This window comes from Myotis myotis, unplaced genomic scaffold (genome assembly GCF_014108235.1).
Source record: "Myotis myotis isolate mMyoMyo1 unplaced genomic scaffold, mMyoMyo1.p scaffold_m19_p_19, whole genome shotgun sequence".
Lineage (NCBI taxonomy): Eukaryota > Metazoa > Chordata > Mammalia > Chiroptera > Vespertilionidae > Myotis > Myotis myotis.
Genome location: NW_023416323.1, coordinates 27906094 through 27931481, shown reverse-complemented (window position 1 = coordinate 27931481; position 25388 = coordinate 27906094). Strand labels below are relative to the sequence as shown.

The 25388-nt window shown below is 45.2% G+C and overlaps 1 protein-coding gene across 2 annotated transcripts in view; it reads left to right on the top strand.

The window, feature by feature from the left end:
• ZFHX3 (zinc finger homeobox 3) overlaps positions 1–23482 on the top strand; it is a 157718-nt gene extending 134236 nt beyond the window's left edge. The window contains exons 7-10 of one of the 2 annotated variants that reach the window (XM_036346029.1): positions 6869–6971; positions 8126–13534; positions 17705–19361; positions 21415–23482. In XM_036346029.1, the coding sequence (XP_036201922.1) occupies positions 6869–6971; positions 8126–13534; positions 17705–19361; positions 21415–21424 (7179 nt within the window). In that variant the 3' untranslated portion in view covers positions 21425–23482. Of the gene's footprint in view, positions 1–6868; positions 6972–8125; positions 13535–17704 lie in introns of both variants that reach the window. The other variant, XM_036346031.1, reaches the window with a different exon arrangement.
• The last annotated feature ends 1906 nt before the right edge of the window (positions 23483–25388 follow it).

Genomic DNA, 25388 nt, shown 5'->3' with positions numbered 1-25388 from the left:
CTATAAATTCTGGTAAATATTTTTTGCTGTCTGGGTCCAAGGTCTCAGGATATGGTTTGAATTGGGTTGTAGTCCCTCTAACAGTAAATTCCACCCTGATAAATGGAAATAGATTACTTTCTACACAATGTCTTTCCGTTCAGTTGTAAATGGAGAGTGTTTTGAGGAGGCTTCATTTAATAATACCTTATCAGACAGCTTTCAGGAACCTGCAGTGTCTAATATGTCTGTTGCTATGGTAACAGCTGCTTGCTTATGCTCTGCATCTCATATCTGTGTCTTCCATGGGTCCCCTTCCTTTTACTGATGAAGGGGCTTGAAAAATATTCTCCATTGGGAACAACTGCAGCTCTGGCCCTGCGCTATGGAAACTACACACCCACGGCACTCCATTCTGCTCGGCCCATTGGAAACCGAGCTCCAAAGGGTGTCATTAGACATGTCACATGAAAGAAAAATCTATAAAGCTTAAAAGGCAATGAGACAAGTGCCCCTCCAGACCTGACTGAGCAGCCTGCCCCCAAACTCCGTTCCACAGACCTGGCACCCACTTACAGAAAACTCGGATTTCAAACCCATGTGGGGACTTGGAGCTACTGGACTGTGTTCTTACTTCCTCACTGACTTGGGAAAGGAGTATTGAGGACGTGGGGGGGGAGGGGGGCATGTTTTTGGCTGGAAAAGAGAATGGGAAAGACCACCTACCATGCATTTCAATACTCTTAAATTATTCTAATTGATCACTATCGCTGTAAGTGACAGGCCACACCACTGGTATCCTGGAACATTAATGTCAGGAAATTGTCTTTGTTCCTTGATCACTTAACAAAATACAGCCTCGCGGTGGACATGGGGGTTGGCCCCTGAGCATCCCAGGAACACCTTTTTCACTAACCCTTCATCTTCTCTCTCTTTGCTGATTTTTAATTCACTATTTTTTGTACATGCATAGGTTTCCCTTCACTGCCTGCAGCTCTCTCTCTCTCTCTTGTGGGAGCAATAGTTTTTCTCCTGTGATTTTTTTTCCAGTCAGTATCTATGTTTCTCTGGGCTTGTTGTATGCCTGTGCTTTTGTGAATCTCTGGGATAGGCTGGTCTACCCCACCTCCCACCCCCCCACTGGGGCTATTGGGTGGCCACTGCCCTGGGGCTGTCGCATCCGCCTGGGTACCAGCTTTCTTACTTTGTCTCCATCTCAGAGGAAAGTAATGAAAATAATCGGGCTTCATTAATTCCAAGCCCTGTGAGATGATAGCCATTTGGAGCCTGTTTGCCAATTAGATGGTCTAAATTAGAAGTGACCTTGGTGTACTGCCACTGCTTGCCTCTCTCAGTCTAATGAAGCTCTTCTCCAATTCATTCTCCTTCTCGGCTCTCTTTTCTGTCTGTGTTTCCTCTCTCTCTCTCCTCCCATTCACCTCCATTTTCAGTCTTTGTCATTCTTAGTTTTTAAGTTCTGGTTCATGGCCATGTTTGAGTCTGTCCCACATGAAAACTAACGTGGCCCTGCAGTTTTTCCTCATGGGTTTTATGTTTTTTAAAAAGGGAAAGACAACCACATACAAGACATTTTAGAAAGGAAACAAGTCCGAGAGAGAAACCCCTCTGGACTCCATGGTCAGTGCCAGCCTGGAACATTGGGAAGGTAGTGAGGGAAGGAAAAAACCTCTGAAGTTGTGCTGCCAAGAGGTGCCCTGGTTTGCTGGCTGCATTAGTGCAGAGACCAGCTGGCAGGCCCCATAGGCCCTCAAGGTGCAGGAAAGGAGTGAGCAACAGGCCTCTCCCTGGAGCAGTCGGCTTGAGCTGCACCACTAGCTGGAATGCTCAGCTTTGGAAGCAGGTGGGTTTTAACTTCATGCGTGAATGTTTCTAATAGAATCAGTACCTCATTCATAGAGACTGGCCAGGTCTGTGCCAGGAAGGCCTGGGTCCAAGGCGCGCCCCCCCCCCCCCCCCCCCCCCCCCCGTCTGAGGTTCTTCTATTGATTTTCACTGACAAGTGAAGGATCTGAGGCTTCTTCGGGAGTCTAGGTTTTGGCAAGTCTATAGTTTCACTTGGAAAAGTGAGCCTTTCAGAAAGAAGCCCCATTTAGGCGAGCAGTGCTAAGGCAGTAGGGATGGGTGTCTCAGAGAAACCAGGTTCAAGACTTTCTCTAAGAAAATAGATCTGCTTTCCAACTGTGGAACTTGTTGGTTGCACTGATCTAACCTCACACAATGGCTTTGAGAGGTGAATTTGCATGAACAGTTCTATAAGAACTTAGCAAAGTAGACCGCATGGCTGCTCAGGGTGTTGTATTTGGCTGCTCCACATCCGTGACCTGGAGAAAGCAAGGAGGGTGGAGGGCTCCTTATAATTCCCAGCTGCTTCTATCAAGAATGAAGAAACACTGGTGACCTCTTCCTAATGTCATAGTGGGGACCAGACCCACATCTAACCCTCTGGGTTTTATAAGGGTGTCCTTGGGGCTTTAGGGTCCACTGAGCTCATAGAAATTTGAAAGGCATTAAATCATAATAATGGTGAAATGAACAGAACTAGGTATTTATGAACCCATGACACCTCTCCTTGTATTTAAGAGCAGTTAACTTGAGTTCATGGATTTCCCTCTAAGGAGCCTGAGATTTCCTGAAATTATCTGCACTAGTCTGTGTGTGAAAGTGTTTTTCTAGGAGTCTACAAGTTTCATCAAATTCTCTAAAAGGTTAATTATTCTGGATTGTGAGCTATTTGGGCACAGGGACCCTGTGCAGTGTTTAGTGAACGATGGTCAGATTGAAAAGATGAGCAGAGTCACATGAGGCCCTTCCTTTTCAACAACTAAGCTGCTTTGGCATTGCTTAAGCTTGGAGACTTTCAGTGTGGAACTCTTCTGTTGCTGTTGTTAGATATGAGAATTGCTTAAGCTTGAAGAATTTCAGCATCAGAGCAAACTCCACATTTCTGGTTATACATGAGACCTGTTTACTGGTCAGGAAGATTAGAGCCGCTGTTTGTTTTTGAACTTTCAGCACCTGAGCTCAGCTTTTATACTACATTCCCATCAACTCTACATACTCTGGAAGGAATGTAGTGGACTTGGCTCAAAAGAGTGGGAGGAACACATGTGGTATCTGGGCCTTCAAACCTGTAAGTCTTGCCCCATGTGTGTTTAGGTAACTACTTTTATCTACCTGTATCTTTAGGGGTATTAGAATAATTTCAGTTCACCTCTTCTAATAGGTTAATAAGATCACCATGGAACTGCCTTTAGATGGCCAAGGCCAATCTTGAGTGACCCAAATTCTGAGGAAATAATGTGTCCAATTAATTGAATTTTCATACCAGAAAAACTTTGTTTTACTTTTGGTTAAAAGTCTGTTTTAATAGTCTCGGGTACCCTCTATACATTAATGGGTAGAATATGGGGACATACTTGAACACGTTTATTAGTATACAGATTATTAGAAAAATCAATCTATGTGGATGGTAGTGTCACTGTAAAAAGTGTAGGTGTTTGGACTTATTGGTACTGGTATCTGGCCAAACCTAAAACGTTTTGTTTGGCTTTGAGTCTGGAGTAGGAGAGAGGGCAGAGGGAGACAGGGAAGAGGGAGAGAGTGTGTGTGCATGTGTGCATGCATGTGCAGTGGAGCTGGTGGTGGGATTCAGTTAGTGGAAGGCGAGGTTTGGGCACCTTTGGGATGGCTTTGGTTATATTGTAGCCAGGTTTTGTTGTCTCAGAAACCTACACTCCGCAATGCTCCTCTAAAGGGAAGGTCTTTACAGAAGAACTGTGCTCAGCAGTTAAATGATTGTCTTTCCAACTGACTTTCAGCTCTCCATCGGATACTGTGGCTCGGATAGTCTGAACCTTGCACACAGTTCAAAAAACGGGGGCGGGGTGTGCCAAGGCAAGTTTTGAAGGAACTGTGCCTTTGGCCAACTCTCCTTTCCTTAGAACTCCTCAGAAAGCTGTTGGCAGGACTAAATTTATGGCTTTATGCAGAAGCATGCAAACTTTTGAGTGGAAAGCTCTGGGAGCTGGTAGGAGAGGGAGGAATGGACACAAGCATGGGAGGGGTCATTAGTGTCTGAGAGCTGACACGGGGCCCTCCATCACCTGTGTAGCAAGGAGGCTTCTCTTCTCAACCTCTCTGTTCAGACACAGGCGCAGAGAGGCCTTACCAGAACTTCTAAATCCGTAGGATTCCCTTTAGGGCTACTCCTTTTTGCCTCCTGAGAATTTCTTGCTCGTTAAAATTTTATGTACCCAGGCTTTTTTTCTTCTGAGGGATATGCTATAGATGAGAAGATGCAGGTAGATAAAAGTAATTACTTAAACACATATGGGGCAAGACTTACAGGTTTGGAGGCCCAGATTAAGATGCAGAGGAGCATGTGAGGTTGATGATTATATTTCGGGGAGAGTTAATTGATGGAAGGTGAAGGCAGACAAAGAACCGCTGCTTACTGCCTTCTTGAATCCCAATCAGGAATTATGATTAAAGTCGCAGCGAGACAACAGAGGGCTGATGAATTGGTGTCTTTTTTTTTCTTTTTTGCCGTCATTCACACTTGATTGACTTCAACCTTTCAAGTGCAAAAGTCTCTCTTTTCCATTATTATTCATAGCCATCTGAGTTTTTCTAATTAAAGTGTATGAAAACAATTACTGATCCGTCGTACTGAGTCTGTTAGAGGGGATGTCTGCCTTACTGTAATGCGTATAAAAAGCCCCCAGTTTTCTATAATGATGTGCAGCTGAGGTGTTAGATAATTTTATTCTTTTTTACTCTGTAGGGCTTTTTTTTATTTCTCATGATTCATTTTTCATAATTCCAAAAGATCCCAGGAAAGGACTGATCCTGCCGCTACAACTGAGAAAGGAGGTGGGGGGGTCTTTTTTCCTTTCCCTTTCTCCGCCCTCTAGCCCCCAACCTTGTGCTCCCCCTCAGCTGAGGACTATAAATCAATCGGTGACCTTTCACTTCTTGGTCTCCTGCTGGACTCCCTAACCACACTGGTCAGAAATGCTTTCTATTAAAAAAAGAAAATAGATGGAATGAGTTTGGCAATCTCTGCTCCACTCCTAACGATTCATCAACAGCTAGCCTTATCCAGCTGCCACCAGTTTTGTGTGGAGGTGGAGGTGCAGGTGTCTGTGAGAGCAGGGATTCTGTCACAAGTGCACCTGCTATGCACCTGGTCTTATAAACATGGTTTCTCAGAACCCCTCTCCATAGTGCCTGTTGCTTAATCTTGCACCTGTTAGCATCTGGGGTTGCTGAAATTATTCTAACACCCATAAATGTGTTGGGGAGTTACCTTTCTGGTGTTAGACAGTTGAGCCCATCACTGATGATTCTAGTAACATGTCAGGAGCTATTTTGAGCAAGGCCAAGATCTTCAAATGATTAGAAATAGGAATTTACTTAAGATATTTCATTTTGAACAGTAATCTAGTGGTTCCAATCATTGCAACAGCAAGTGAAGATATTATCATGGTATTTGTGTTGTTGATGGGAAAATAGTGCTTCCAAATGGGCTAGGTGCCGTGTAGAAAGGTTAGTGGTGACTGTAGTTTCTGTAACCTTGAGGTTAGATCATTTCTTTGGCTGTCATCAAACAGGAAACAATTTCTGATTCATTTGGGAATATCTTCACCAACTATCTTCCCACCCTATAGCAGGCAAAGGGACATTGTTTCTTTTTAAACAAAGAACCTTTTATCCTTACTTTGGATATTGAGGGCTGTTTATCACATTAATGTGGGGCAAATGATAAGTTGTTTGGACAGGCTTCTGGCCAGATGGCAGGGAAGCCTAGAGAAATGTCTGAAAATCTGACCTAAAATTGCAGCTCTTTTAATCCAGGCTAATTCTGGAATTGCTCTATTGCAGTGGTTCTCAACCTTCTGGCCCTTTAAATACAGTTCCTCATGTTGTGACCCAACCATAAAATTATTTTCGTTGCTACTTCGTAACTGTAATGTTGCTGCTGTTATGAATAGTAATGTAAATATCTGATATGCAGGATGGTCTTAGGCGACCCCTGTGAAAGGGTCGTTCAACCGCCAAAGGGGTCGCGACTCACAGGTTGAGAACCACTGCTCTATTGGGAAACGGTGGCCAAAGTGGGGCCACCCTGCTGAAGGATGCTTTGTGGGGCACCCTGTGTAGCTGGGACACTGGCCAGAGGTTCCCCTCTGATGCTGTGTACCTGGAGCAGAAACTCCACAAGAAATCCTGGCTTAAGTGAGTCAAAAGAAATGCTTATTTGCACTTGATCTGAGCTTGTAAAGGGTTACAAAATGTTGTTTCCTGGAAAAACCGCCAATGTGCCTGCGTAGCCTCAGCCTTCCTTTGTTCTCTTCTCTTCTTCTTACCCTTTCCTTTGCTCTTATTCCCCTCCTCTTCTTGCCTGAATACATTTTGAAAACAGTACTACAATGCTCCCTGCTTCAAGATTACAGTGTACTTTACTAGGTATGATTTAATTAGGGCCCTTATTATGGTTTCAGCAGCTTAAGGTGGGCCTTTCAACTTATCTACCTAATTGGTTGCACAAGAAGTTTCACAGCCCATGACAAAACATTGTCAGTGATCAAAGTCAAAATTCTGCATAAAGGAAAAATATTAATAATAAGATTATTCTTCAAGTGTGCACTGCTAATTATGTCCAGAATGTAACCGTAGAAACACTTTTGACTGATGTGAGCTTTGTCTAATAAACATGAATCTTCAGTGAGCTATGAAAAGTGACACCTCCAGCTTTACACTGGTGAAGGCTAATTTTGCTTATTAAATAATTGTTACACATTTCCCTATTCTGTGTCTCTTCCCTCTCCATTTGACTCTCTGTGTTTCTCTGCCTCTTGTTCCTCAGGTGACCACCCCTGAGATGGTGATGCCCAGCAGCATGTTTCTCCCAGCGGCTGTTCCAGATCGAGACGGGAACCCCAATGTTGAGGAGGCAGGCAAGCAGCCTGGTTAGTGTCACTATCCTTGACCCCTGCAAATGGGAACAGAATGAAATGTCGGGTCGGGATTTTTCCCAGGGCAAGGGTGCCGAGTCCTTTACGGTACTCCTAAGCTGACTGCTAAGCTGACTGTAACTGATCAGAAGATGGGGGGCACTGTTGGCAGCTACTTTGTACTCTGGTTCGTGGCATATTTTTATGTACTACGCATATGGTTTAAAGTGATAAAATCAGGTGAGAACAAGTAGGATTTTGGTGGGCACATCCCCTTCAGGAGTGAATAACCTGAGACTCAATGAACAGACCCATAACTCACCATCCTAAGCTGTTAAACACTCCATCTCTGAGAACTTTATTAGGAACTTATAGAGCACATGGGGGATTTCAGGGCTCTGGGTTAGTTATCTTTCTCGGAGCTGCCTCCACTCCAAGTTCTGAGTCTTCTAGGATTGCCTCAGGATACAGTATAGGAGTACCTTGTCGTAGACAGGGATGATGGTGGTGCCCCACGATGGTTTGTACCTCGATAGATCAGACCTCCATTTATGAGGCTCCTCTACATCGTTCACCTCCTGTCAGCATATCAGGCCATGGACAGCTGATCTGGGTCAGAATATTTACGGGTACGCTCATTATAGGGAAAAATGTACTGTATTTTAATAATTGGCCACTTGAAGTTTCATTGCTTATTGAATAGAGATAACAGTCAAAATGCCTAAAAATATATTCTAAAATTTCTTAAATTACAATGGACCACAGTTCTCAAATACGCCCCATAACTCAGGACAGCATTAATTCACATATTCTATAATACTGATCCATGTAAAAGGTGAACCCACTTAAAACCAGTAACCTTCAAACCAGTTCTGGAGAAATTGAGGATTCTGAGCCAAGCAATTTTAAATATTGTTTAAAAGATAGATATGTGATAGGATACAGGCTTATTAGGAGGCAACACTTTTTGTATTTCCTTTCAGTCCTCTCCGTTCATGTGGACCTGCTCCTAATATGTGTGCTCTATTAGAGGGAAGGAAAGCAGGAGGCTGTGTGTTTCCCTCATAGTCAGATTCTGTGTTTCTGAGGCCTTGCTAGGTAGACAGCTCTTGGTGCCATCCTTGAAACAAAGCCCTCTTTATCATTGGGCTTGATGTGTTTTTTTACAGAAACCTCAGAGGATCCTGGAAAGAACATCTTGCCCTCCGTGAGCACAGAGCACAGTGGGGATCTGAAACCCTCTTCTGCTGACCCAGGCTCTATGAGAGAAGACTCGGGCTTCCTGTGCTGGAAGAAAGGGTGCAACCAGGTTTTCAAAACTTCTGCGGCTCTTCAGACTCACTTCAATGAGGTTCACACCAAGAGGCCTCAGCTGCCTGTGTCAGATCGCCACGTGTACAAGTACCGCTGTAATCAGTGCAGCCTGGCTTTCAAGACCATTGAAAAGCTGCAGCTGCATTCTCAGTACCATGTGATCAGAGCCGCCACCATGTGCTGTCTTTGTCAGCGCAGTTTCCGAACTTTCCAGGCTCTGAAAAAACATCTTGAGACGAGCCACCTGGAGTTGAGTGAGGCCGACATCCAGCAGCTTTATGGCGGCCTTCTGGCCAATGGGGACCTTCTGGCAATGGGAGACCCCACCCTGGCCGAGGACCACACCATAATTGTTGAGGAAGATAAGGAGGAAGAGAGTGACTTGGAAGAGAAGCAGAGCCCCACAGGCAGTGACTCTGGGTCAGTACAAGAAGACTCAGGCTCAGAGCCGAAGAGAGCTCTGCCTTTCAGAAAAGGCCCCAACTTCACCATGGAGAAATTTCTAGACCCTTCTCGCCCTTACAAGTGTACCGTCTGCAAGGAATCTTTCACGCAAAAGAACATCCTGCTGGTGCACTATAACTCTGTCTCCCACCTGCATAAGTTAAAGAGAGCCCTTCAAGAATCGGCAACTGGTCAGCCAGAGCCCACCAGCAGCCCAGACAACAAGCCTTTTAAGTGTAACACTTGTAACGTGGCCTACAGCCAGAGCTCCACTTTGGAGATCCACATGAGGTCTGTGTTACATCAAACCAAGGCCCGGGCAGCCAAGCTGGAGGCCGCAGGTGGCAGCAGCAATGGGAACAGCAGCAGTGTCTCCCTGAGCTCCTCTACCCCAAGTCCTGTGAGCACCACTGGCAGTAACACCTTTACCACCACCAACCCAAGCAGTGCTGGCATTGCTCCAAGCTCCAGCTTACTGAGCCAAGTGCCCACTGAAAGTGTAGGAATGCCGCCCCTGGGGAATCCCATCAGTGCCAACATCACTTCCCCTTCAGAGCCCAAGGAGGCCAATCGGAAGAAACTGGCAGATATGATTGCATCGAGGCAGCAGCAGCAACAGCAGCAGCAGCAACAAGCACAGACACTGGCCCAGGCCCAAGCTCAAGTTCAAGCTCACTTGCAACAGGAGCTGCAGCAGCAGGCTGCCCTGATCCAGTCTCAGCTGTTTAACCCCACCCTCCTTCCTCACTTTCCCATGACCACTGAGACCCTGCTACAGCTGCAGCAACAGCAGCACCTCCTCTTCCCCTTCTACATCCCCAGCGCTGAGTTCCAGCTCAACCCTGAGGTGAGCTTGCCAGTGACCAGTGGGGCGCTGACGCTGACTGGGACGGGCCCAGGCCTGCTGGAAGATCTGAAGGCTCAGGTTCAGATCCCACAGCAGAGCCACCAGCAGATCCTGCAGCAAAGCCAGCTTTCTCTATCCCAGAGTCACTCTACCCTCCTACAGCCAAGCCAGCACCCTGAAAAGAAAAACAAATTGGTCATCAAAGAAAAGGAAAAAGAAAGCCAGAGAGAGAGGGATGGTGCTGAAGGGGGAGAAGGCAACGCAGGACCAAAGGAGTCTCTGCCAGATGCCTTGAAGGCCAAAGAGAAGAAAGAGCTGGCACCAGGGGGTAGTTCTGAGCCTTCCATGCTTCCTCCACGCATCGCCTCAGATGCCAGAGGGAACGCTACCAAGGCCTTGCTGGAGAACTTTGGCTTTGAGCTGGTCATTCAGTACAACGAGAATAAGCAGAAGGTGCAGAAAAAGAATGGGAAGACCGAGCACGGAGAGAATCTGGAAAAGCTCGAGTGCGACTCCTGTGGCAAGTTATTTTCCAACATCCTGATTTTAAAGAGTCATCAAGAGCATGTTCACCAAAATTACTTTCCCTTTAAACAGCTGGAGAGGTTTGCCAAACAGTACAGAGAGCACTACGATAAACTGTACCCCCTGAGGCCCCAGACCCCAGAGCCGCCGCCACCTCCTCCTCCGCCCCCTCCACCTCCGCTTCCTGCAGCACCACCTCAGCCTGCTTCCACGCCCGCCATCCCTGTGTCCGCACCACCCATCACGTCACCTACAATTGCACCGGCCCAGCCATCCGTTCCGCTCACTCAGCTCTCCATGCCCATGGAGCTGCCCATCTTCTCACCACTGATGATGCAGACGATGCCACTTCAGACCTTGCCAGCCCAGCTGCCTCCTCAGCTTGGACCTGTGGAGCCTCTGCCTGCAGACCTGGCCCAGCTGTACCAGCATCAGCTCAATCCAAGTCTGCTCCAGCAGCAGAACAAGAGGCCTCGCACCAGGATCACGGATGACCAGCTCCGAGTCCTGCGGCAATATTTTGATATTAACAACTCCCCCAGTGAAGAGCAGATCAAAGAGATGGCCGACAAGTCTGGGTTGCCCCAGAAAGTGATCAAGCACTGGTTCAGAAACACTCTCTTCAAAGAGCGGCAGCGTAATAAGGACTCCCCTTACAACTTCAGCAACCCTCCTATCACCAGCCTGGAGGAGCTGAAGATTGACTCCCGGCCCCCTTCGCCGGAACCTCAGAAGCAAGAGTACTGGGGAAGCAAGAGGTCTTCAAGAACACGGTTTACTGACTACCAGCTGAGGGTGCTACAGGACTTCTTTGATGCCAACGCCTACCCAAAGGATGATGAATTTGAGCAACTCTCTAATTTACTGAACCTTCCAACCCGAGTCATAGTGGTGTGGTTTCAAAATGCCCGACAGAAGGCCAGGAAAAATTATGAGAATCAGGGAGAAGGCAAAGATGGAGAGCGGCGTGAGCTTACGAATGATAGGTATATTCGAACAAGCAACCTGAACTACCAGTGCAAAAAGTGTAGCCTGGTGTTTCAGCGCATCTTTGATCTCATCAAGCACCAGAAGAAGCTGTGTTACAAAGATGAGGATGAGGAGGGGCAGGATGACAGCCAAAATGAGGATTCCATGGATGCCATGGAAATCCTGACACCCACCAGCTCCTCCTGCAGTACCCCAATGCCCTCACAGGCTTACAGCACCCCAGCACCATCAGCCAATACAGCTTCCTCCGCTTTCTTGCAGCTTACAGCAGAAGCTGACGAACTGGCCACCTTCGGTTCAAAAACAGAGGCGAGTGATGAGAAACCAAAGCAGGCTGAACCTCCCAGTGCACAGCCAAACCAAACCCAAGAAAAGCAAGTACAACCAAAGGCAGAGCTGCAGCAAGACCAGCCTGAGCAGAAGACAAACGCAGCCCAGCCAAAGCTTCCACAGCTGACTGCCCCCACTTCATTACCACAGCCTCCTCCACAAGCACCGCCGCCTCAGTGCCCCTTACCCCAGTCGAGCCCCAGTCCTTCTCAGCTGTCCCACCTGCCCCTCAAGCCCCTCCACACATCAACTCCTCAACAGTTGGCAAACCTACCTCCTCAGCTAATTCCCTACCAGTGTGACCAGTGTAAGCTGGCGTTTCCATCGTTTGAACATTGGCAGGAGCATCAGCAGCTTCACTTCCTGAGTGCGCAGAATCAGTTCATCCACCCCCAGTTTTTAGATAGGTCACTGGATATGCCTTTCATGCTGTTTGACCCTAGTAACCCTCTCCTGGCAAGCCAGCTGCTCTCTGGGGCCATACCTCAGATTCCAGCAAGCTCGGCCACTTCTCCTTCAACTCCAACCTCCACTATGAACACTCTGAAGAGGAAGCTGGAGGAAAAGGCCAGCGCAAGCCCTGGCGAAAATGACAGTGGGACAGGAGAAGAACCTCAGAGAGACAAACGCTTGAGGACAACTATTACACCAGAACAGCTAGAAATTCTCTACCAAAAGTACCTATTGGACTCCAATCCAACTCGAAAGATGTTGGATCACATTGCGCATGAGGTAGGCTTGAAGAAACGTGTGGTACAAGTCTGGTTTCAGAACACACGTGCCAGGGAAAGGAAAGGACAATTCCGGGCTGTGGGCCCAGCCCAGGCCCACAGGAGATGCCCTTTTTGCAGAGCCCTCTTCAAGGCCAAGACTGCTCTCGAGGCTCATATCCGGTCCCGTCATTGGCATGAAGCCAAGAGAGCTGGCTACAACCTAACTCTGTCTGCAATGCTCTTAGACTGCGATGGGGGACTCCAGATGAAAGGAGATATTTTTGATGGAACTAGCTTTTCCCACCTACCCCCAAGCAGTAGTGATGGCCAAGGTGTTCCCCTCTCACCTGTGAGTAAAACCATGGAGTTATCTCCAAGAACTCTTCTTAGCCCTTCTTCCATCAAGGTGGAAGGGATTGAAGACTTTGAAAGCCCCTCCATGTCTGCAGTTAATCTAAACTTTGACCAGACTAAGCTGGACAATGATGACTGTTCCTCTGTCAACACAGCAATCACAGATACCACTACTGGAGATGAGGGCAACGCAGATAACGACAGTGCGACGGGAATAGCAACTGAAACCAAATCCTCATCTGCGCCCAATGACGGGTTGACCAAAGCGGCCATGATGGCAATGTCCGAGTATGAAGACAGGTTGTCATCAGGTCTGGTCAGCCCAGCCCCGAGCTTTTACAGCAAAGAATATGACAATGAAGGTACAGTGGACTACAGTGAAACCTCAAGTCTTGCAGACCCCTGCTCCCCAAGTCCTGGTGCAAGTGGGTCAGCAGGCAAATCTGGAGACAATGGGGACCGGCCTGGGCAGAAACGCTTTCGCACTCAAATGACTAATTTGCAGCTGAAGGTCCTCAAGTCATGCTTTAATGACTACAGGACACCCACCATGCTGGAGTGTGAGGTCCTAGGCAATGACATTGGACTGCCAAAGAGAGTTGTTCAGGTCTGGTTCCAGAATGCCCGGGCAAAAGAAAAGAAGTCTAAGTTAAGCATGGCCAAGCATTTTGGTATAAACCAAACAAGTTACGAGGGACCCAAAACAGAGTGCACTTTGTGTGGCATCAAGTACAGCGCTCGGCTGTCTGTACGTGACCATATCTTTTCCCAACAGCATATCTCCAAAGTTAAAGACACCATTGGAAGCCAGTTGGACAAGGAGAAAGAATACTTTGACCCAGCCACTGTACGTCAGCTGATGGCTCAACAAGAGTTGGACCGGATTAAAAAAGCCAATGAGGTCCTCGGACTGGCAGCTCAGCAGCAAGGGATGTTTGATAATGCCCCTCTACAGGCTCTTAACCTTCCTACAGCATATCCGTCACTCCAGGGCATTCCTCCTGTGTTGCTCCCTGGCCTCAACAGCCCCTCCTTGCCGGGCTTTACTCCATCTAACACAGGTGGGTTCTGCTCTAGGTGATTCCATTAGCATTCAGTAGCTGCCCATTTAGCCCTTTGTTCTGTGACTACCATCCATACCCTCTGAGTGCTGGGCAGATAGGAAGCTTCAACAAAACTTCAGGTGCCTTCCATTGAGTCTCCCTGGAGCTGTGCTCATGTTGTACATCTTTCTTTGACTTCCCAGTTCAGGGACGGCATCTCCTGGTTGGATTGGTCTCCTCTGAAACCATTCTTGTGCCCCGTGTTCAACAGCACAATCGGGGCGAGTGGGAGAGGTGTTATTTTCAAGAAAGGAGCTTCTATTGGAGACCCTTCCATTTGGTGCTTCTGGAAATCCTGATCCCTTCTAGATATTTGTTGAAAATATAAGACCCTTTAATATCTAGCTAGTTCTGGATCATGCCCTATGGAAACTTGTTCAAGAGAATTTAAACCAATCTTTGCCCTTACCTGTGTGGTCCCTGCACCCTTCTTTAGAGAGCTACTCTGGCATAATTGCTGTCAGGTGTCCTCTTACTACTAAGATTCTCTTCTAGCCAGAATAACAGTGGCTGTGTCAGTTTGTGCTCGAATGCACTGACTAGGAATCTTGTATTGGGCAATGTGGTTTTGAATTTTGACATGTTTGTGTTAGTACTCCAGACAGACAAATAATGTTAATGGTCAATTTTTAGGGGTATTCAATCTGCATCGTTTCCTTTTGCCCATCTCCCCTTTTGCTTCTCTCCCCTATTCAGAATCATATACTTGGTACTCTCATTTTTCCATTTAATGGGGAGTCTCACAGTTCTTCCTGTGTACCTCTCTTGTTTGTCCTTACCCATCTTCCCTGGATCCACCTGTCTTTCCTAAATTGGACTTCTACAATCCTCTAAGTCTTAGACACAAATCATCAAGCTGCCTTCATGGCCTGCATTGGCCAGTGCACATTCACCAAAGGAGAGCCCCTCAAAGGGCCTCCTTGCCTTCAAAACATGTCCTTGTTCCCAGGAGATGAAGAGGGTCTTCTACTTCACAGAGCAGTCCTGGTTGAGTGAAATCCAAGTTTTACAATTTTGGCAGGGATTTACAGACCATAAGGCTACCTCATTCCTGGTCCCAGTTTCTTAGCCAAAGAGAGGAACAAGAAAAGGAAGCATTAAGATATAAAAGTCCTTGCTTATGTGTGTTGGCAAGTTAGTGTCACAGAATGATGCTCAAGCCAGCTAGACATAAGCCAAGAAACAAGCTATGGAAAGTGGCCAGACACTGAATTATCCTTGCAGCCCAGGACTTTGGCAGAGGGGCTTGGGAAGGCCCAACATTTCATAATAATGTGAAAAAAATTAGAATCAGAATGTCTGATCTATTCCCCTTGTTTTACAGATGAGAAAACTGAGGCCCAGAGAGGTCGAGACCCTTCAGCAAGCTAGGGTAGGAGCCAGAGCTCCCACCCAGGCCTCCGGGCTCCCAGTGCTATGTGCTCCTTCCACAACACCCAATATGAGCCAGTCAGTCAACAGGTATATGTTTAGTGCTACTCAGGTTCTGACCACTTAAAGTGGACTTAAGATGGAAAGATATGCTCTTAATTATTCAAGGCAGCCAGCCAGATGTGCCCCCCGTAACCACCTCCTGACTGCACCAAAGCTCACAGGAGCACTGGATCTGGAATGGGAGGGAAGAAACCTATGTTTAATATGTCAGGCCCAATGGTAACCTTTACCGTGTAAATCCCCACAACAATTTACTGTGGAAAACTAAGCAGTCAGCGAACGGGTCCAAGATCACACATGGCAAATGTGTGTCAATCATAATCCATATCCTATCAGTCTGACTCCAGAGGTGCATGCCTAGGTCTCGGGGATGAAGTGCCTTGCTTGGTTCTGATCTTACAGATGAGAAAAACCAAGGGCACAGAATTATTGAGAATATATTGAGCTACTGTATCAAATGTGGCTAGTGCAGAGCTTGTAACTAGCACAGATTCAGTAACCATTTCTTAAAATTTTGAATCTTTTATGTAGACTGTCAGTTCAAGATATAGAAAGTCAGTCTAAAGCCTTCTGACGTGGCTCTTTCTCCTGAAAACCTGATGTCATAGAGATGGGGAAATATCTAGACGTTCCTTCCTTACCCTTCCTTTTGGCTCTGGTTACAACCTAAAACTTGGAGTAGGCCTGTTGTCTAGAGGGAGGCGGAAAGAGCCATGTCGCAAATTTAGAATTCATAATCCATTCTGTTTCAGCCTCGTTTGTGCCAGTTTGTCCAATGAGCCTTTACTGAGTTTTTCTTAGTCGGATTTATCTTCTCCTCTGGTTTCAGCCCCTTATGAGCGTTGAGGAAATTGGATGTGTTAATTTCAGAAGAGTACATAAATGATGCTATGTGGTGCTGAGGGAAGCATCCTCCTTGTCTATCCAAACATTAACGGATGTTTTTCTGCGATTGGCAACTTGAGACAACTTTGTTCTCTTATCTGAAATTTGAGTGTTTTCAAATGCAGTGTGATAGCCCAGTAAACACTGAAGTCAACATTGTCTTCACCCACGTCTGGGCTTCAGAGTTTTTTACTTTTTCTCATGAGGACAGTGTCACATTATGGAACCCACTACCACAGCTTTCTGGCTGTGATCCAGATAAGTGGTGAGGGGCCATAGGGTTTGCTTTTAAATTCTGGTGCTCACAGAAGTGAAGGGGCTATACACTGTCTAGTTTCTTGGGTGTAGCAAATGTAAAGATAATCTGAAGGCTGCTGCCTATGAACTCTTCTCAATTCTTGTCTTTTTTCAGCATCTCATCACCCAGCACATCCTTTCTCCCCACCACCTTACTAGTATTTATAAACCTATAGTTTGGTGTACCCAATTTTCTCACTATCTGAAAGTAGAGTGTTCCTATGAAACCTTTCCTAAGTCAAAATGGCATGAAGTGAAGAAGCAGTCATCTTAGGACACATCTTGCTACCAAATGCACACATAGATCAAGATAAAGCACAGACACTCATAGAAACAGCTCAAAGCTATGATGCTGAGTGTAGTTCCTGGGGAAGGAGCTTGGCAGTCCCACTCTCCCTGTTCAGGGTGCGCGATGCCTCTACTACAGCTCACTGCAAAGCAAACACTGAATGCTATTTTCACTTTTTGTATTTCTTTGTTAGCAAAAATAGGTATTAATGTAGGTTTTTCCTAAAAGCAAAGTGGCACAAAGTGAACTTTTGAAGAGCAGGGATATCTACCAGCAGCAACAATATCATTTCCATGACTCCGGAACAAAAGCCTCAAACCAGAAGATAGGTCTGAGGGTACGTTAGGCTCTGGGCTGGATGGAAGCTTTACAAGTAGTGGTAGGTTAGGTCTGCGTGTGATTGAGGATGGGGCTGTACTCCATGTGCGTCTAGTGAGTGACATGGTCAAAGACCTCTGCCACCCATAAGCAATGCTACCTGATGTAGGACGCAATCTTAGGAATTGATGGTGGCAGCACTTTGGGCAGTTCCATTTCTGACATGTTTTTCTCCTCTTCCTATGGCTAGTTTTTCCACCGTCTACAGCCCTAGCCCTGCTGTATGTCATTCAAACAGGGGCAAGAGTAGAAAGTGTTCCCTGAATAGACTGTTTTGATTTCTTCCTATTCCTCCTCCTGTGTCTTTCCTCTTAACGGATCCATTCAGCTGCAGAGGTGCATGTATATAGCCTATTTGTTCACATTGTCTTGAGGCTTGGCTAGGTTTCTTGCTTTCCTTCCCTCTCCTTTCCTGTCACCTGTCTCCTCCAGACAACTTCTGGTGAGACCTCTTGGCTGTAGTATTTTTGTGACACTTTGATGAAGGCTCTTGGTCCCAGCTGGTTTAGGGGCCTCCAGACTAATTGCCTTGGGTAGAATGAATGGTAGCAAGGAGCTTGGCAAGAAAATATGAACTAGTGGGGTGAGCATGACACATTGGCCAGAAGGTGCTTGGCTGGAAAGGGAAGTATGGGAGCGGAGCTGATCCAGAACTCGGGCTTGATTAGAATACAAGGCTCTCCAACCCTAAGCCTGGCTGACACCTCTGTTGAAAATGTCGGTGTAAACCTTCAAGTATAAACCTTGAGACCTCAAACTCTGTGCCAGTGACACAGGTCAAAACATCTTGAACTTCAGCCTCACCACCCAGACTGACGTGATTTCTCTGTGTCCGTTCTTTTCAGCTTTAACGTCTCCAAAACCGAACTTGATGGGTCTGCCCAGCACAACAGTTCCTTCCCCTGGTCTCCCCACATCTGGATTACCAAATAAACCGTCCTCAGCGACACTGAACTCCCCAACCCCAGCACAAGCCACCATGGCGATGGCCCCTCAGCAACACCCCCAACCCCAGCAGCAGCAGCCACAGGTGCAGCCACCGCCAGCAACCCAGCCTCCACCTGTGCCACAGCTCCCGCCACAACAGCAGCAACAGCAACGCAAGGACAAAGACAGTGAGAAGGTAAAGGAGAAGGAAAAGGCACACAAAGGGAAAGGGGAGCCCCTGCCTGTCCCCAAGAAGGAGAAAGGAGAAGCCCCCACGGCAGCCGCAGCCACCATCTCAGCCCCACTGCCCACCATGGAGTATGCAGTGGACCCTGCACAGTTGCAGGCCCTGCAGGCAGCCTTGACTTCAGACCCCACAGCGTTGCTCACGAGCCAGTTCCTTCCTTACTTTGTACCAGGCTTCTCTCCTTATTATGCCCCCCAGATCCCTGGCGCCCTGCAGAGCGGGTACCTGCAGCCAATGTATGGCATGGAAGGCCTGTTCCCCTACAGCCCTGCGCTGTCGCAGGCCCTGATGGGGCTGTCCCCGGGCTCCCTACTGCAGCAGTACCAGCAATACCAGCAGAGTCTGCAGGAGGCGATCCAGCAGCAGCAGCGGCAAATACAGCAGCAGCAGCAGCAAAAAGTGCAGCAGCAGCCCAAAGCAAGCCAAACCCCAGTCCCCCCTGGGGCTGCTTCCCCAGACAAAGACCCTGCCAAAGAATCCCCCAAACCAGAAGAGCAGAAAAACGCACCCCGTGAGGTGTCCCCCCTCCTGCTGAAACCCCCCGAAGAGCCAGAAGCAGAAAGCAAAAGTGCGGACTCCCTCTATGACCCCTTCATTGTTCCAAAGGTGCAGTACAAGTTGGTCTGCCGCAAGTGCCAGGCGGGCTTCGGTGACGAGGAGGCGGCGAGGAGCCACCTGAAGTCCCTCTGCTTCTTCGGCCAGTCTGTGGTGAACCTGCAAGAGATGGTGCTTCACGTCCCCACGGGCGGCGGTGGCGGTGGCGGTGGCAGCGGCGGTGGCAGCAGTGGCGGCGGCTCGTACCACTGCCTGGCGTGCGAGAGCACGCTCTGTGGGGAGGAAGCTCTGAGTCAACATCTCGAGTCGGCCTTGCACAAACACAGAACAATCACGAGAGCAGCAAGAAACGCCAAAGAGCACCCTAGTTTATTACCTCACTCTGCCTGCTTCCCCGATCCTAGCACCGCATCTACCTCGCAGTCTGCCGCTCACTCAAACGACAGCCCCCCTCCCCAGTCGGCCGCCGCCCCCTCCTCGTCCTCCGCTTCCCCCCACGCCTCCAGGAAGTCTTGGCCGCAAGTGGTCTCCCGGGCTTCGGCCCCGAAGCCTCCTTCTTTTCCTCCTCTCTCCTCATCTTCAACGGTTACCTCAAGTTCATGCAGCACCTCAGGGGTTCAGCCCTCGATGCCAACAGACGACTATTCGGAGGAGTCTGACACGGATCTCAGCCAAAAGTCCGACGGACCGGCGAGCCCGGTGGAGGGTCCCAAAGACCCCAGCTGCCCCAAGGACAGTGGTCTGACCAGTGTAGGAACGGACACCTTCAGATTGTAAGCTTTGAAGATGAACAATACAAACAAATGAATTTAAATAAAAAATTAATAACAAACCAATTTCAAAAATAGACTAACTGCAATTCCAAAGCTTCTAACCAAAAAAAGAAAAAAGAAAAAAAAAGGAAAAAAAAGAAAAAGCGTGGGTTGTTTTCCCATATACCTATCTATGCCGGTGATTTTACATTCTTGTGTTTTCTTTTTTCTAATATATATATAAAACACACCCCTTAACCCTGTTACATTGTGTCCTTTTGAAGGTACTATTGGTCTGGGAAACAGAAGTCCACAGGGCCTCCCTAATGTCTTTGGAGCTTAAACCCCTTGTATATTTGCCCCTTTTCAATACACGCCCCCACGCTGATAGCACAGAGGAGCCCGGCATGCACTGTATGGGAAAGCAGTCCACCTTGTTCCAGTTTTAAATTTCTTGCTATCTTAGCATTCAGATACCAATGGCTTGCTAAAAGAAAAAGAGAAATGTAATGTCTTTTTATTCTCAGGTCAATCGCTCACACTTTGTTCTGTTTTCAGAATCATTGTTTTATATATATATATATTTTTTTTTTCCAGTTTCCTTTTTTCGTTTTTGTTCCAGAAAAATTTTTTGTTTCTTAATTTAAAAACGGGCAGAAAGTATTTGAGAAAAAAACAATGTGAACTGCTTTAGCTTTCTGGGGATTTTAAGGATAGCTTTTCTGCTGAAGCCAATTTTAAGGTGAAAAGTTAAGCACTCCCACTTTCAGAAGAAAAAAAAAAATAAACCCACACACAAAGAGTGTTGAGGACTCGTAGCTTAAAAAAATAAGTTTTAAAAACTGACTTTCTGTATTTATGATAGATATGACCATTTTGGTGTTGAGTAGATTGTTGCATTGGAAATGAACTGAAGCAGTATGGTAGATTTAAAAGGAAAATAAAAAGAAAAACCTTTTGTGTACATTTAGCTTTTTGTATGGTCCAGCTGACAGCTCCTCATTTGATGTTGTCTTGTTCATTCCTAGCAGATAGATTGCAATCCGTTGATTCACCTAAGCTTTTCTCCCCTTTGTCCCTTAATTCCACTTTCTCTTTCCTCCTCCCACCTCCCATCCTATAACCTCCCACGTAATGTAGCTGCCTTCATTTCTTAGAGGGTAGCTGCAGAATTATTTTATAAAACTAAAGAAAGAATTTCAAAGGGTCCTAGGGGTCATTAGGATCCTCACAGATTATTTTTGGTTGGGGAGTTGAAACTTTTTAAAGGCATATAATTCTAGTTACCTATGTCTGTTAGCCTTGTGCATTTATTTTTTATTTATCCTTCCTTTGGCTTTTCACCCTTTTTTTCCCCACTCCTTGTTTAGTAGATGCTTCAAATATTCTTTTCCTAAGCTAAAGCATTTGTTTCCATTTGTGTAATTGGATTGTGTGCTTTTCTTTTCTAAAAAAGTTTTGGTTAGGCGTTTGGTTTTTGTTTTGTTTTCTTTTCTCTCAGAAAAAGAAATTTCATGCTTTAAATAAAATCCAAAGACACACCCTTTCACTGCTGGTGCAGAAAAAAGGGAAAGGGTTCTTGTTACTTGAGAATTTGTTTCTAATTTAAACAAGACTTAGTTTAATAAAAGAAAGAATAAAACAAAAGATTCCCAGGTGGTTATTTGCTTCTTCTGCAAGCAGAGAGGCAATTGTTAATTCCATATACCAAAAGACACATTTTTTTACTTCAAAGTTTTGTCCTTGTGTTAGGCAGTCTGAGCGGCGAGTGATCCAGAGTGCAGCCAACAAAGAAGCAGATAGCAATGAACTAAGAGAAAGAATGAGACACTTGTGTTTACGTTAATATCCATATTCCTGTGACACACAACACAACACACCATACCCCCTTTCTCATCTAAAAAAAAAGGTCTGAACTTTGAAAGGAAAACTTTGTGCTGCTATAATGTAGACTTTGGAGACAAATAGATGCTTTGCTGTTTCACTTTCATAGCTAAACAACAGAAACAATCTCCCATGGCCCCTAACGTGTGAAATCCTTCTCCCCTTCATTCTCTTCCTTATGTTTCAAAAGGGAACTTTGAAGACTGTGAATGCAGGTTCCATTGGTCACCTTCCGGGCTTCTTTCCCCAGTGCTGAAGCCACTCATCAACTTTGCAAAAGACTGGAGCATTCCAACATCTAAAAGTGGATTTCTTTTTTTCTTTTTTCTCTTTTCTTTTTTAGCCGGGACTATTTTATTTTTATGAATTTATTTTCAGTTTAATGAAAGAGTAGATCCTGAACTGTTGTACATATTTCTAACTAGGCTGATGCACAGTGCAAATTCCTTTTATAATTTTTTAAAGTAGAAATGCTAAAGAATACCATCTAACTATTCATACCAGTATCCAGTTGTAGCATAAGGTGTCAAAAACAAGTACGCAAAAACACTTGCTGTTTTAACAAGCTATTTTCTTTTAACAAGAATTCTTGTATTTCTCCCTGTGTTTGAGATGAACATTTTTAAATTTTAAAGTTGTACAGTTTTTTGTTTTCCATTATTTTATCTTGTTTGTAACTCTATAAAAAATATATTTTTGCCATTTAACTGTTGTATGTTACTCTGTGTCTGTATCATATAGAAAAAATTGTTTGTTTTTTGGTTCTCTATGTGATGATACCAATTAACAATTTAACACTAGCTTTACCTGTCAAATTCTGCTAGGTCTTTTCTGTAAACTTTGTTTTTAAAAATGATATTGCTTGGTAATAGTGCAATTTCTATCCCTTTCCCACCCCCCTCAACTTTAGGTTCATTTCCTAATAATTTTGCCACCTCCTCCCCAATGGTTCTTTTCCATTTTCTCCCTCTCCCCACCCCTCTCTTTTAGCTACTATGCCATCCTCCCTCTGTGCAGCAGAGTGACTGTCAGTGTTTTGTTATGTCATGCCTTGACCTGTGGGTGTATTTGGCGACTGCAAGATGGTTGGTGGAGTAGACTGGCTAAGTAAGCATGCATCCACCGACCAGTGTTCCTCAGAGGGGTTATGTGATTGTTTCAACCTGGAGTGGGTTGCACACTAATGTTTTCCTCCACAAACTCTACTGCCCACATATATGTTCCTTCAAAAAAGAAAACAATTCTCAGCATTAACCCAGAAGTATCAAAGCAGTCAGTGATAGTGAAAATTAGGGGTCAAACATAGCTTAAAATGTTTGTGGGCTAACCATCCGCCCTGGCTGGGACCGGTATCGTTTATAAAGCATGAATTTACTACAATGCCCAACTGTTTAGGCTGGTCTCCCTCGGAGAATTTACTCCTGTCTGTTGCATAGTAGATAAATGAATAGGATCTCTCTACTCACTTTTTAAATTAATTCTTCACATTCATTCACACTTCATATTTTGGTTGGTTGGTTGTTTTTTCCCCAAATACTCCACAGTGTGGGCTGGTGCTAGACATTCAGTCTCATAGCACCACTGACCCACAGGATGGGAGTTACCATCCATCCAAAAAGAAACGTAAGAAGGAAACACACACACGGAAAAGTGTAAATCTAGAAAGGTTTTTTTTTTTTTTTTTTTAATTTAAAAGCGATTTAAAGAGATGAATGTGGCCAAAGTTTTGAAAACAAAGTAAAACAGACGGCATGTGTTTAACCCTGAGTTTATCAGTCATGGGCAGGAAGTTGCAGGAGAGAGAGGCAGTGACCCAAGCCAGTGCACTTGATGTTCATGGACATATATTTTTTTTAAATAATAAATTAAAACATTTTAAATAGAAGCATAAATTGAGTTGGTTGGTTGTTGGCGCTGAGATACTGCCCACTGTGAAACAAAGCTTTGACTAGTTTTTTGTTTGTTTACTTTCTCTGGGGGGAGGGGGGCAAGTTTGGGTAGGAAAGAAAGCATAAATGAACGTGACCCTGAGGTGAAGAGGTATATGAACAGCCTTTGCAATGTACAAAAAAAAACAAAAAACAAAAAACAAAAAAAAAATAGAGCAAGTGAAACCAAAAATGATGTTCTTGGTGTTTTTCTATAATGTAGTCTTGTTAGCTTTTTTGTTACTGTAATAATGCTGATCTCGAACTGTACCAAAATACATGGAGACTAACAAACAGAACCACATGGAACTTTCAAACTGAAAAAAAAAATTTGTCACAAAAACTTTGTTGTCATAGTTAAGTTGATTGTAGATGGTAATTGAATATACTCCTTTGAAAATATTTCATCAAGTATGTTTCCTGCTCATTGTGATACATTAAAAAAAATATGAGCAAAAGTTCTTGTCTCTGTAGGCAGATTTTGTGTGTATGTGTGCATGTGTGAGAAAGAAAAAGGTTGATTGAAGAAGTGTAAATTTGAACAGTATCTTGAGGTTGGGTGTGCAGGAATAATTGCATTATTCCAAGGTACACAAGCTCTTGGGAAATGGGGCCTTGTATTTCCCATCTTCTGGCACTCATTAAAGCAGCAGTCGCCAACTGGTGGTCCGTGGACCACTGGTGGTCCGTGAAGTCCGAAAGGTTGGTTACTGCTGCATTGAAGTACCAGAGGTTTTGGCCATGACACTGACTAGCTTATTTCATTGAGAAGAGTAAGCATGACAGCTTAGACAATATTTGGCCCTAGAGAACCCTAATAGCACGTAAACATTTTAAATTCAAATATTTACGTAAGAATGTTAGACACTTGACACAACCATGAGCAAAAGTTTTTTCTGATGGCTAGGAGAGAGGTAAGTTCAACTTCTCTGAATTGGGAATTGGACCCAGTGTTTATGACAGGAAGATATGAAATATAAGTTGAATTAAGTGGGTTATTGACTAAATTTACCTTTCCTAGGAAAGGATTTTTCCAAACTCCCTGTTAGAGCAGAATTTGAGATAAGAACAGTCTGCAAAATCTTAGTAGCATTAGTAATTCCTACATACAAGAGAATACTCAGTCCTCTTACGCCTGAAAATCATTAATAAGGAGTACGTCCAAGATCAGGCCTAAAGGCCTCCCTTCATCTCTAATTTATAGCCACAGCTGATAAATAATTTACAAAACTTTTGCAGCTGGGCTTGGATGGCATTGAAGGCTGTCCTTGCAAGGTCTGCAGCATCTACCCTTGGCCAACAGGGTTCTTCCTACCCAAGATGAACTATGGAACACTTCTGTTGGCTCTGACAGCCACTGTACACCAAGTCCTTTTTCTTAGTTCCTGCAGCAGACATTTCAAGAAGCAGTGACCCTATTAATTCAAAATCTCAAAGAAAGCTACAGTTCACACAGGCATCACTAAATGCTCAGAAATAAATAGTTGGTTCCCTTGCCAGTGCTGGAATCTCTATGCCAAAAAAGTAGTGTCACTGTCCTTAATGAAACCATGATCTTTCCCCAGGCATTGCACCTTTCTTTTGGGTGTTCCTGCAGAACCAGATGGCTCCAATCTCGGTATGTTTTCTTGGCACACAGTTAATCACTGATCTTTCTTCCAATCCCACAAAAAGGTACAGAATGATAAAAATTGTTCAAACCCAAAGCCACATCTGCCTTTCTAAGCTATAATTATTTTAGGGTCTGGCAGATTCACACTGAAACATTTTAAACGGAACTAGTTTTGCAGAGAGGTTTCGCCACCTCAGCTCTTTGGAGGAAGGTGACAACAACTCAAATTTTTCTAACAAGAAAATAAGACAAAACCTTCGTAATGGTTGAGCCTTTGGTATCAGAAAATCTCTAAGCACCTAAATTACACTGAGAAAGGTTTAGTAAGGGATACTTTCTGTTCCTGCAAAAGCTTTTTTCTTAAGGGACAAGAAGTCTTCCAATCTGGCTTCAATATCATGCTCATGTGGATATTAATCACCTCAGAATTAATAGTATTTCCCCCTTGGAAAATGTGAAATGGTAACATCTTAAAATGGCTGATGTGTGTTAGGTAGCTGTTTCTAATTTTGCTTTAAATAAATGTCTGCAGAGCCCAGCTCCTGTTATAGACTAATGACCTTCAAAATCTCACTTTTAACAAGTTTAGATTTTAAGTTACAAGAGCACAAGCAGTTTAAGAGT